Raw genomic sequence first — 13,892 nt, 5'->3', positions numbered from 1 at the left:
TTTAAGCCATTGCTTTCATATTTTCTCAGGTCTCCTGAGAGTTGCTTAGACTTAATGGCTTTAGGCTTTTGTTTTTCTAGTATTAACTGTAAACTGTGGGACCTTATTTGGAAAGGTTTAGCCTTTGTAAAGAACGTCCACTAAAACACATTTGTCTGAATGTAACACAACTTACAGAAATGTCTCTGGTTTGCTGTTGTATACGTGCATGCAGCCCTAGGCTTCAAGCACATTAGTACACTGTCACAATAGCTTTCTCATTAGGGGTGTTCTTTGGGTATCTAATGATTTGATTTGATTCTGACACGATTCAGAAATGATTCTTGATTGAATAAATAGAAAACGTGGCACAATTTTCAGTCTCTTGCTCCAGTTCCACTGAAAAACAATATGCAACCCTGATAATTAAAGCTGGACTGAATGCTTTGAAGCTTTGATGCTTCGTTTGTTGCCATGGTATTCGAACTGCAAAATTAAAATTTGGGTCGCTTGTTTTGTCGGTGGGTGTCAAACTCCTGCTTAAGTTGCTGCTGCTGCTTCTTCCGGCAGGTGCCAAAGTTCCACGCCCACTTGCTTCTCTTTGTCTGACTCTGACAGAGAGTGGACACCAGACCCTGCTACAGCAGATTCAGCACTGCACCAACCTCAGAGTCGTTCTCCCCCTGCTGCCTCACACCACTGCCTCTCTGACAGAGAGAGAGACAACAGCTTCAGTTTGAGCTGGACAGAGAGTGACAAAACACTGAGGCAGCTAGCATCATAGCGTAGTAAAGGTTTGAAAAAAATCAAATAATTGCTGCCAAAGCTTTGATGCCTAAAAAAAGCTATTCTGGACAGTGCTATATCATACAGTCTCCTGCCTGTATGTGACTAACAAAATATAACCAACTGTTATTATTAACAATATGTCTCCAGCAGTTGAGAGCGGCCTCTCTGCTGCACCTTCTGCATTTGCATTGCGATCATCTACAACATAAGAATCATTCACCCCCACCACCCCTATTATCTTTTGGATATTTGCTGGAAAAACCTCATCATCTTTTTTGTCACCTCACTTTTCTGTCTAACATAAAACATTAAATTCCTCTGTGAAATGGTGGATATTAGCAGTAATAATGCTCACCTGTGTTATCACATCAGTCAAAGAGGCCCATGAGCCACCTGCTCATTTGTCCTGGTTGAATTTAACTGTGCATACGAAAGAGCACAAGATAGTCCAAGCATCCCAAACACCTGATAGAAAATCTCACTGTGTATACTAATGAGAGCTTTCATGCTTATAAATCACTGGATACAAGTAATTATGCACTCAGTGCTGGAAGGGATGTTTCCCCCATGGAATATTGAACACTTTGAAACCATCACTCACAGACGTGTGCAGTTTAATGCACAATACTACCTCCTTCAACCCCTCTCACCGTAGCCTTCTGCAATGCTGTTGTCTGCTTTCCATCCCTGTCTCTACCCACACGTCTCAAAATGGCTTCAGTGTGTTTCCAGCAGGGATCAGAAGAATGGAGATACATCTAAGCTGAATTTGCAGTTTGTCTGCTGCGTGTTTGTAAGTCACATCTGTACTCAGATTTTAACATATTTACAAATATTCATGAAAATATGCCTTTGTGGGGTATATTGTGTAGATTTATTGCAAAAGATCAGTTAGCACTTTGATAATAGGAACGTTCTGCACAGCAGAAGTCAGATTTGTTGCAAATTATTGAAAAAGTCAACATACTGTTAAGTGTTGGTAAGGATTTGGGTCACCAGAACAGCCTCAATTCTCCTCTGAAATCTCATTGTGATTGTGATTATTTTGAGTGCAGTTTTCAGTTTGACAACGGAAGTTTGTTTGGCTGCAACAGTTTGTCAATGGGTGCTGTAAACATTAGCAGTTTTGATCGCTTCCTTAGTCCAGTCAATACATTTAATAACTTGCAATAATGCTTTGTAACCGCCATTATCCGGTCTTAATCGTGTACAACTTGACCACCATCCGTGGAATGTTGATTGTGACATTTGTACTTGCAACAACCAGACATTTTGGTGATTGTTGTGCTGTAAACCATTTAATTCAATGTTCGCAACTTGATAAGTCGTCTGGATGTATGGAGGAGACCACTACTTCTGTTACTGAAATGCATCTGCTGCCTTTTGATGACATCAGCTGTAAAAGGGTTTATTGTTCAGTCCTGATTCTCTCACTTGTTGTTTTTTCAATGATGACGGTTGTAGGGGGCTAGGTGGTTCAGCTGGATTGAGATCTAGCCATAGTGTTATACCCATCCAGCAACCTGACTTTGTGCCCTGCATGGTAGCATGGACATTCGTTATGTTTCTGCTCATTTACTTTCTTTTTTACTTTTTCTTTTCTTTTTCTTTAATTTATCACTTGTCTGTATGCGGTTAATTGAACAATTTTCAGCATGTTTTTTTTCCAAACTCTCTTAGCAGTGCTGTGGTTGTAGAGATGAGATCATATTTCCTGTTTTTGTCACCATATCTTGTATTTATCCTGTCTTATACAGTATGTGTTTCTGAGAAACCACTCTGCATCTTTCAGGCAAAACTCTGCTGAAATTGTTTGATTCCACTGTCTCAAACATTGTACTTTATAAAAGCCATTGATATAATGAATTGGAGATGGAAACGTACAACATATTGAAGTCGAGCTCTAACAGTAGTGAAATTCATTTTCAAGCTTTATTTCTTTTGCAGCAGAGGGAAGATTTATTTCCTCATATTCAGTTTAATTTCAGCCCATGAACAAGACTTCATTTCAGCAAGTATTCTGGATAATATGTAATTACAGGATTTGCAAATAACAACAGCATTGTACATTGTGCAGCCTGCCAAACATGCTTTGTTCTGCAAGTATGGTACTTAACAAACCCCAACATAGTATTTGCCTCAGAGTGACACACCAATGTGGTATTCACCCATTTACAATTGGCTGAAAAATATGACTAACTTAAAAAGAAACCCAGAAAACATGACTGAATAGGTTGTGCAACATTTGGTTTCTACGTCACAGCGGTCGGCAACATTCAGAGTCTGGTGTTGCTAAATACAGAGCACATGAGCTGCTGTGCTTCTTTTTGTTTCAGGGTTTTTCATGTAGCAAGAGAAAAGGCTGCAGTGTATTTTAGGACTCAGTAGATGTTGTGTGATTCTTTTTCGATCTTATTTTTACCCACAGTAACATGGTTGAAGTCTGTGGGTGATGCCTGCTCACAAAATCATTTATTTAAAATTCATTTGTATAGGGACGAGTATGCAGTATAAAGCAATGCCACACACCACAGCATTTATAGTCTCAGCTAATTTGCTATTCCTGTTCCTAGATTAAACAAAGATAGATTAAAATAAGTAACGGTCAAAAAACAAACACAAATAGAGACAAAATAACACAGCACTAAACACAGATCTCAAGAGAGAGTAAGACCAAGAAAACACACAGACAGAACGATACAAAACACAAAATATAATACAATAAATAAATAACATTACATTACATATCTTTGCAAAAAAGCCCTTTATCCATTTTAGCACACATTTTATTGCCCCTCAAAATATATCTGTTTTATTTTTAGTATTTATTTTTAGTGTTGTAGCTTTTATTTCATTTTATTTCTGCATTGTTTTATTTGACTGTATTCATTTGCCTCACTCCTGAAATGTTTTAATCCTGGTTCAACCATGTAAAACACTTTATAACTTTGTTTTGAAAAGTGCTATATAACTAAGGTTTATTATTATTACATTACATTTGGCTGATACTTTTATCCAAAGTTACTTACTTTACTTTGCATTCAACTATGTGGATACAACCCAAAATTGCAAGAATTATGTAAGTACATCAGTGTCATTGAATAAGACCAACTGTTTCATTGTGCAGAAACCATTCAAGTTTCTTACAAATCCTGTTTTATTACATTTAACTTCTAATGTTATCTAAGGGCTGCTGTTCTTAATTGGCATTTAAGCAAAAATGTTGCTTCTTGTGTCTGTCATTTGCAGTCATACTATCATCTTCAACATATTCAAAAGGTCAGTAATGAATGGTGAAAGCTGTAATTCAAAATGCCTCTCAGTAGAGGCATTTATACTCAAAACATACAGTAGTTCAGTTATACAACACCATACCAGCAGAGATCAATAGACACATAATGAAGACGAATAGGTTATTTACTACAACTCACTCCAAGGAATAATTATGTGTTTTTTGCTGTATCTGTCTCTCCTTTTAACCCTGCCACTTTATTACTCATGTCCATGTGTGGTTATGAAATAGCATGCTATTGCACACAGATAATTGTTTAAGTGATTCCTGCAGCTTTGTGTTAGATACTGCAGTCAGAATATGCAGTAGAGGGAGATTATTTTTGTTAAATGTGTTTCCTCATCATACTTCCAGTTCCAATGTCGGCTGCATTGTGATGCCAAGATAAAACATTTCATGTGGGAGTGTAGGACTCCTTTTTTATCCTTCAGATTAATATGACCATTTATTGCTCTGAAGCTAAATCCATGTAGATCTTTGACAGCTTGGCTAATTTGGAATTTCTATCTGATTCTCAAATGTTTTCTTGGCTTTTTCGTACATAGCTTCATGGTTGTAATGGAAATATTTTCCTTCCTTGCTAAGCACCCTGAGGAATTTGTGCACTAATGCATCTGTATCTGAAAGGCAAAAATAGCTTCACATTGGGAAAAGCATCTACATGTCAGACTGTAACAGGCCCAGCCATCCCTCCTCTCAGGGGGATAAGGACAATTCCCAACAAAGAAAGAATATGAATTTTACATACAATCTGAATACACAGACAGCTTACGCAAAGCATGTTATGCTGCCTGCATCATTTCCATGAAACAGCAAGGGAGGCTTTGTTTCTCTTCTTATGCATAACCATGACTTATTATGAAAAAACTGTGGAGCATGAGAAAAATAGATTTTAAGAAAAAGAGAAGACCTGCAGAGCTTAGAATTAGAGGAATAGTTCAACATTCTGGGGAATATATTTTATGAATGTGTGTGTTTTTTTGTTTGTTTGTTTGTTTTTCCAAGGTATTAAAAGGAGTATCAAAACCACTCTAGTCCAGTGGAAACAAAATCTGCCTAGAACCTCTACAGTTCACTAATTCACATGTTGTATTTCATTTCTCTCAGACATTGACATCTCAAAACACCAATTTGTGTTTTTTATGTTTTGTTTTGTTTGTTTGTTTGTTTGTTTGTTTTAAATGGGTGCTTACGTTCTTGGTTTGTCAAGTCTTGAAGCTCTGATGTCACCAAGAGGTTGCCAGGCACCCCAACTTAGATTCCAGGAAGAGATCATGCTAGGCTGAGAAACAGTTTGGCACAATACTCTCCATAAAACCACAACATGTTTTTTTTTTTTACATGTCATCTTTTGGAGAGACACAATATGATGTCACGCTGCAGTGGCCAATCACATGAGCCTAAGATATTACTGAATTCAGGCACTATCCAGGCAGATTTCATGGACCAAACCATGATACTCTCCCAGTTGTATCCTTGCTTGGTTTATTTTGTGTATTCACCTTTGACATCTGTGTCTGGCTTGCAGCTGGGATACCAAGAAGCTTCCTTTGGTTTGTGTCCAATTGTGTGTGAGATAGAAAGAGGGAGAGAGAGAGGGTGCACAGCAGTGACTGAGGAAGGTAGAGACTGAATGAGGAGAGTGAGCGGTGGTAGCGCGAAGGCCGGTGAATCAGAGACATAAAAACTTATTTTTTGATTTTTTTCACTGTGGTTATACTAAGTACAAATAAAGACTCCTACACCACCACACAACCCTGCTGTAATCGCTGTAAAGCCTGATGTGAATACAGCCTTACTGTACAGACATGAGATTGGTATTGATCCTCTTATCAGCCAAAAAGTGCACTGACCAAAATCATTTCTTTAAGACTGCTATGGACTGCTATGCCTCTCTTAGAGGCTGAACTTTGTGCTTTTCATTGCCACTTGTGCAACTACAAAAAACTGTAGGTTGAGTGCAGCATGGCAGCTCAAAATGATGACATACAGCATTACATAAGTCTACCAGATGCCAGTTTTTGCACTTACGGGGGAAGAAATGTGAGCTACACATGTATCATGTTAATGGCAGCACAATCAGGCCGCAGGGGCATCATGGTCCTTTACCCTCTCTTGTTCCAGTCTGGTATTCAGTCTGCCCTTTGAATGTAGACTCCTTTGAGATTTGATACTTTGGAAAATTGGCATTAAGTCAAAGTAGTGCGTTAACAAGTCAGCTCGGTGTAGTTACACTCAGATATTGAGTTCACTCTGAGCAGCACCCAGTGGTCTGACCTGTAGAGTTCACTTGCGTAAGTACTTCGTCAGCTGTCAACACCGCCGGAACATTTTCACTAGGTGTGAAACTCATTGTGAATTTTTTTGGCTGTGCCTCACTGTGTGTTGCCCCCATGCCACATCATTTTATGGCAATGCCTTTTCAGTTGCATAATAATGCTCAATAAGAAACTCTGACTTCACACCCTGACCCCTCCCTCTCCTTTTACTGTTAAAATACACTCTGTATGGTGCTGCCATGTGAATGCACAAGTGGGTTTTAGGGCTGTAACCAATTATTTTCACAATGAATTAATCTATTGATCATTTTCCCTATAAGAGGCCAGAAAATGGTGAAAATGGGGAATCACAGCCACAGAGACAAAAGTGATATATTTGAAATGCCTGTTGTTGTTTTTTTTAAGATATTCAGTTTACGATCCTATACAACACCAGCAACTTTGCACATTTGAAAAGCTGGAACCAACAGTTGTAAGCCATTTTTGCTTGAAAAATGTTACTCAATTCGTTGATTACCCAAATAGTTGCCAGTTAATTTTTATTATCAATCAGTTTGTTGTAGTTCTACTATGTTTTAGGGCAGTAATGCATATCAATACTCTTAAGTATTGATACTGCTTCACAGGGGGTTATATCACAAGTTCAGGGTGGAAACAGGAAACTGTGCTAATGTTAATGTTAAGTAATAAACTATCCAAATGTATTACTTTCAGTCTAATTAACACAGAAAAATGTGCAGTTATTTTCATGAAGACATTTATTAGCACCTCAGTGTCAACAAGTGTCATGGATGGCATCTATATTTGCGTAACCCTTGAACCTTTGGGTGCTATCTGGTTGTGGAGGTGTTGTAAATCAGACGTCTGCTACCATCACAGAGAGAGTCCTGTGTCTGCAGCGATGAGCTGCTGCTGCGTTGGAACAGAACATCACTGTACAGTGTGTCACAGCATTTCTGGGCAGCTGCCAAATGCTGTTTATAGCTTAGCTGGGGTCAAGTTTGACAGCTCTAATAGCCCTGAACGCACTCACCGTCTAATCCATAAAAGGCTTTACAATCAAAGCCGAGAATGACTGTGCTGCCTCTGTGTGACAAAATACATCAGTGTATTGTGTCTGTTGGCCCGTTTGTCCATCACTTCAGCTGGATATGTAACAGTGTGCAATAAAGCAGCTCACTGGAACAATTTAGGACATTCACAGGTTATTTTTTGTGACAGTGTCTTTAATCCCGTTCATTCACATTTGAGTTAGGTGGGGATATTAAAAACAAAAATTAAAGTGCACATTTCCTTCTTTACTGCATAAGCAAATCTCACCACCTCAGGGAACAGTTTCAACTTTTATCCCCTTGTCTCATCTGTAATCTGTTGTGCTTTCTACTGTATGTATAAGCAGTGACTCAGTGTATTTCCTGTCTTTCGTTTAATTCCAGATGCCCCCTCCACAGAGCAGCAGGAACTCTTCACCCAGAAACTCCAGCAGTGCTGCATGCTCTTCGACTTCTTTGACTCTGTGACAGACCTGAAGAGCAAGGAGATCAAGAGGGCCACACTTAATGAACTCGTGGACTACGTCTCCACCAACAGAGGGGTGCTCGTGGAATCTGCATACCCAGAGATCACTGATATGGTGAGAAAACATGAACACAGGGCTTGAAGTTTTCTTTGGTGCCTCTCTAAATTTCTGTGGCCTTTTTTTAGATTTAGAAAACTGTAAACTCTGCATCCAAAGCCCAGAGCAACAACAGCATGTTATGTGCTATTACCTGTGTTTATTATTAAACAGAAAGAGTCTTCTCTGTGTCACTCTGTAACATCCTGTGCACTTGAGCTGGATTAAAAATTGGAGGCTGATTGCGTGTCTAGACAGGCTGTGTCATGTCAGCAGCACGTGAGGGATGTGTAACCATCTTTATACTAAACCTTTTACCATACTGATTCCATTTAAAGTATGTGTGAATTTTATGCATTAACATTTAGCATTAGCAGTGATGAGAAGACTGCTTCTTTTAAGTCCAACATTCTTGGTGCAATTTGAAGTTTTGTCTGGTTATTTTTCTTTCTTTTCTTTTTGCTCTCCTACTGTCTCTCTCACCCACTACATTTTCCACTCAACACAGTACATGCGGAGCAGAGTTCATCAAGTTGGAATGTGATTTTTCATTGTCTTGACACTGTTTTAGTTGCTCATTTTTGTCAGTTTTCTCTCAGAAACGTGTAGTAGGTCAGTTGGTAGGCGATGCGGCCCATATACTGAGCCTATCAGTCCTCAGCAGCGTCTGTGCTGTGGGTTCAGTTCCAGCCTGCAGCCCTTTGCTGCATGTTGTCCCCACTTTCCTGTCCACATTCAGCTTTCCTGTCACAATAAAGACAACAATAGCCCAAAAACTACTTGAATAGAAGAAACGTGTTTGATTTAGATAGTAATAGGTGCTGTCTGTCTTATTTACTATATGTTGTCTAATAGTGATAGCTGCTGTTGAAAGCTTATATGATGACACCCACTCATTTTAATTTTTATTATAATCCTAACCACAGTACAGGTAAAAGTACTGTTAACCTTAATGATGTTTGTCTGAGGTTTGAGGTTTACTACAGTAAGCATCTTCAGCTCACTAGCAATCTTGGTCATGGTGTCTGATAAGCCAACTGACTTATGATTTGGTCAAAGTGGTCAAAGTTACATTTAAAGTGTCCTTGAATAATCAACAATTTGAGCCATTAGATCCCATACATACAGTATATATAAAAGTAAAAAGCCTTCTCACATCATGTCCATGTCAGTCATTGTTATTCACATGGCAACACACATTACAGTAAATTAACAAGTGATGCATATCTGTGCTATTTGTAGTTGTCATCCTTGTCCAATGTGATTATAATCAGAGTTCTGTTATGAATCAGCTTTATTTATAGAAAACTAGAAACACTTATCTTGCAAAAGAAATAATCAGAATAGTAATGTGAAAATGCCACTTTAATACTTAAAGTAGTAATATCTTCTAAATATCTGTACTGTCCATATTATTACTATATAGATTAGGGCTGGGCGATATATCGATATAAAAATTATATCGATATATTTTTAAATGTGATATGGAATTAGACTATATCGTATATATCGATATAGTTCAAATTTGCGCTGTGATCCTTGCTCTGCTGCGCTGATAACCCGGAGCTCTCTGCACTGCTCCGCGCGCCCCTCCTCTTTCGTGCACAGAGGGGAGAGGGGCAGGGAGAGACACTCCGGCACTCTTCAACAAGCACGGAGGAAGCAACAGCGGCTGCAGAGCGCGCGACGGAGGAATTGGTTAGTACACGAATAAGCAGTGGCTCAGTAATTTGGAGATGGTTTGGTTTTAAAGTATCAGATGAGCAACAAAATCACGTTATATGTAGGGAATGCGCTAAACAAGTTACAGCCAGGGGTGGAAGCACTACAAATCTTTTTCACCACCTAAAACAGTGGCAAAACTGCAGTACGAAGAGTGTGTGAAGCTGCGTGCTGCAGAAGCCCCAGCCGCAAGCCATCCACAACCCGAAAAAGCTCCAGCCCCGAAACAAAGCCCACTGCAAGCCTCATTTCCCGCAGTGTGCCTTATGAAAAGAAAAGTGACAAGTGGTGTACTATAACGAAAGCGGTGTCCTATCACATTGCAAAAGATATGGTCCCTGTTGCAACTGTGGAACAAGTCGGATTCAATTTCAATAATCCATTTATTGTTGTCAAACTAAAAAAAATGTTTATTGTACTTTTCTCATGAATAGATTTATTTCAGAAAAAGATTGGCCTATTTTATTTTATAGGCTATTTTTATTTAAGATATATTTTTATTTAAATGTGCACAGAGCTTTAATTTCAAAAAAGGTACAGTATTTATGTTTAAATTTTATTATTTGAACTGAGCATTTTTTTCATGAACCAGGTGAAGAAACCTGTTTATTATTTATTCATTTGATTTTGCCACTGTTCACTGAAATAGCCAGTTTCAATAAAACTACTTGTGACATGTCATATTTAGCTTTGACCTTGACTGAACATTTGCTCTCACTTTGCGGAAAAAATATCGGGATATATATCGTATATCGATATTCGGCCTAAATATATCGGGATATGACTTTTGGTCCATATCGCCCAGCCCTAATATAGATATAGAGGTATAGATTTATTGTGTATAGTATAGTTTATAGTCGTATTTTATTAACATTATCTGGAGATAGAAAGTATTTCTATGAATGCATTCATTTGAAAAGTCAGTGCTGTGCCAACTTAACAAGAGTCAGGTTGAGTGATAAAAAAAATAATTTTATTTGCATAACACTTTTCAAGCTTGGGCACAATGTGCTTTTCAGATTAAAAGATTTACAGAACAAGAATTAAAACCAGAAACCCACAAAATCCCTTAAAATACAGAATTAGGAACATTAGAGCATGTAATTAAGCAGCCCCAGGCCTGTATATAAACCAAGTGCAAAATGAAAGGAAGAAATAAGTTCATATATCAATCAATAAAGTAAAATTTGGTTTAAAAAAAACATGTAAATTTTAAGTGGAGGAGGTAACCACACACTATATGAGATATGGTTTTATACACTGTATGATGATTTCATATAAGGCAGTTTGAATGTTGATAAAAGAGCATTTTAAAGAGCAGATGAAGGTGCAAAGTATATGGAAGTGAATAGAAAAACACTAAAATAATGATTAAATAATTATTAAAATATGTAGGACAATAAAGTTGAAATAACTAAAAATAGTAATATGATAATAGAAAGTAAAACATTGCTAATTGTAAGCCATCTTAGAGAAAGGCTGTTCCAAAGCTGAGGGGTCATCACTGAAAACACACGGTCCCCCTCGGTTTTCAGTCTGGTCTGAGGAACAGCCGAAAGGTTTTGCTCAGCTGATCTTAAGGGCCTGGCTGGGATGAACAGAGTTAAAAGCTCCTTAATGGAGTCTGGAGCCAGGCCTTGGATTGGCTGTGGCAAGAATGTTCTTACAGAAAACAAACTCAACCTGCAAAACGTCTTTGTCCAACATGGTATAGATTTGTGTTGATGGAGCAGGTGCCCTGAGCAGCCTATTTTCCTCCTACAGTACAATAATGACTCATGCGCAACATTTAGAACACAACAGTCAGTACTGTAGTCAGTGCTGCAGTGATTCACTCCACACAGCAGATTATCGTGATGGATACGAGTGAGCACATCCACAGCTGAGTCAAGGAGTCTTCAGATTATTAATGGACTGTAGGCAGTAATCCATGTCATACCTTGCAACTATTGATTTAGGATTCAGGCTTTTGAGGTGTTTTACAGGTTAACATTATTACTTACAATTAAGTTAATTACATTTCCCGCAGTGTTTTTGAACCCTAGTTTAATCACACAAGTGCAGTTAAACTAAAGTTGAAACTGGGGAAAGCAATTTATTTTTTGCCATCATTGGGCAACAGTTCCATTATAACCTGCGAGCACAATGTAATTTGAGTGGTCTGAGGGCAAACTGGACTTCAGCTCCTCGTCTTGGCTCCGTTTTCAGGCTTTAGAAAATTTAGCCTGTGACGGGAGACTTTGCCAATCACAAGTCAGCAAAATAGTTGTTTGCTAATTCTAGTTAATTCTGAAAATGTAAGTATTTCCCCACCTGGCAGTGAACCTCAAGAATCAACTATCTTACTCCAGACTCTCACAACAACATTAATACATTTAGATCATAAACATCGATGTTGCCAAATACAACTCAACAGCATTTGCACTGTTTCATTTCAGGAATAAAACATGAAACACCACTTTTGCTAAAAAGAAAGTTGGAAATTGGCTGTTAGGTGCTAAATTATATTTTGTGGATTTACTTGTCTCTCAACAGCAGTGTTGTGTGCAGCAGATGTCTACTTACAGTGATCAAGAAAAAGGCCATGAAGAGAAAAGTCCCAAGTAGTAACAGTGCTTGAGTTGTAATCGAAATGCCAAAAAAACAAATAGTTGCTTGTGCAAAATGTTTTCACTCGCAGCGTAAGCTAGTTTCAAGTATTGCTGCCACTATTATTAAGGCAATGCAAACATGGATGAGGAGGGTAAACATGAAGTTGGCAGGTAACAGTGCCAATGTTTAAACTGGTTCAACATCTGTGTTTAAGATACAAAATGTTTTTAGCAACATTCCCTACTCTGTTGTTATGGCAGTCACACCCTTAGAGCACACAGCGAGGACATCATTTTGATTTCAGATGGAGAGTCTGCCCTGAGCGTTATACCTGTTCTGGCTGCTAATAACACTAGAATTTAAATGAATGCTAGTTCTCCACCTTCCTTTCCTTTCCTGTATTATCCTAGTTTTTACCATCATGCTAATATACTGTGATCTTTATGTCACCATTTCCATGTCTGCAGAGTAGCAGAGCAGAGTTTTCCTAAATATAAGTTTGGAGCTTGTGATAAATACAGGATGGATAATATGGCATGGTTAACTGTTCAGTGTGCCAGTGCTGACAGTAAACAGAGCAGCAAATCCTCTGATATCAGCAGTCCAACGTATTAAAAAAATAAAAACGATCAGTTATATTCACATCAATGCAACTATACTAAAGACCAGTTTTTAATTCATATCTGTGAATCGTTGCACCCTTTATAATGTTAAAGATGCAACAACATCAATGCATGGACCTCTGGATTGATCTAAATGTACCATGAACTGGTCGATGTCCTGACATGTAATGTTCATTGTGTTTGGATGTAGGATGTATGGCATACAGTTTCTAGAAGTGTATAACTCACGTTTTCCAATGGTCAAGTGGTAAAAAAGCAAGGAAAAATCGGAATATTGCATCACAATACCTGGAGCATCACAATACATATCAAATTGGCACCCTAGTACCATGATAGTTTTGAATGCAGACAGGAATGTGTTGTCCCAACCTTTCTTAAAAGGGGAAAATGTGCACCTCTATTAATAAATTACACTGACCAGCAGATAGAAATATCTGCACTGGTTAATTTGCAGTTTATCCGTGTATTAGTGAAATATGCTTTGATCTGAAGCATTTGAAATCCCGTTCTTACATTTTTTCGGTCCTGATGTGGCAGAAATCCTGCAGCCAAAAAAAAAAGGGCCTAACTCAAAGTGTGTGAGCAGCAGGTCATCCACTAGATAATGAGCTACTTAACATGTAGTAGCTTGGTTGCACATTGCACATCAGTGACCTCTTAGGTTTGTAAAGCTGGAGTATTTTAAATGCATGACTCCTGCTGGTGCGCAGGTATTGTCAGTGGTCTTTCTTAGTAATGTCAGTTATCTATTCAGGGCAGAACAGAGGGACATGGGTTTAGCTGAAGAGAAGACCCAGCTCAGTTTAAAGTGTCTGCACTACAGACAGGCTTCTGAATGAGGTTAGACAAATAGCAGCTGCATTTTCAGAAAGCTGGCTTGATAATAGCTCTCCCGGATACTCCATGCTTGGCATCACATGATAATGAAGAGGTGAGTGTTCAAAGTGCTGCCCATTATTCTGCTGCAGTGAGGACTGCTTTGATCACTGAGGTTGATAGAA

General features: G+C 38.4%; 1 protein-coding gene across 1 annotated transcript in view; it reads left to right on the top strand.

Moving 5' to 3' along the window:
- Window positions 1-13,892, top strand: part of ppp2r5a (protein phosphatase 2, regulatory subunit B', alpha isoform) — a 55,984-nt gene that overhangs the window by 17,479 nt on the left and 24,613 nt on the right. Inside the window, exon 2 of the mRNA XM_084737219.1 lies at window positions 7,776-7,972. Within this exon, the coding sequence (XP_084593345.1) occupies window positions 7,776-7,972 (197 nt within the window). The remainder of the gene's footprint in view (window positions 1-7,775; window positions 7,973-13,892) is intronic.

Source organism: Lutjanus erythropterus, chromosome 15, assembly GCF_056507025.1.
Source record: "Lutjanus erythropterus isolate fLutEry1 chromosome 15, fLutEry1.hap2, whole genome shotgun sequence".
Taxonomy (NCBI): Eukaryota; Metazoa; Chordata; class Actinopteri; order Lutjaniformes; family Lutjanidae; genus Lutjanus; species Lutjanus erythropterus.
This window is presented reverse-complemented; position numbering and strand designations above follow the sequence as displayed.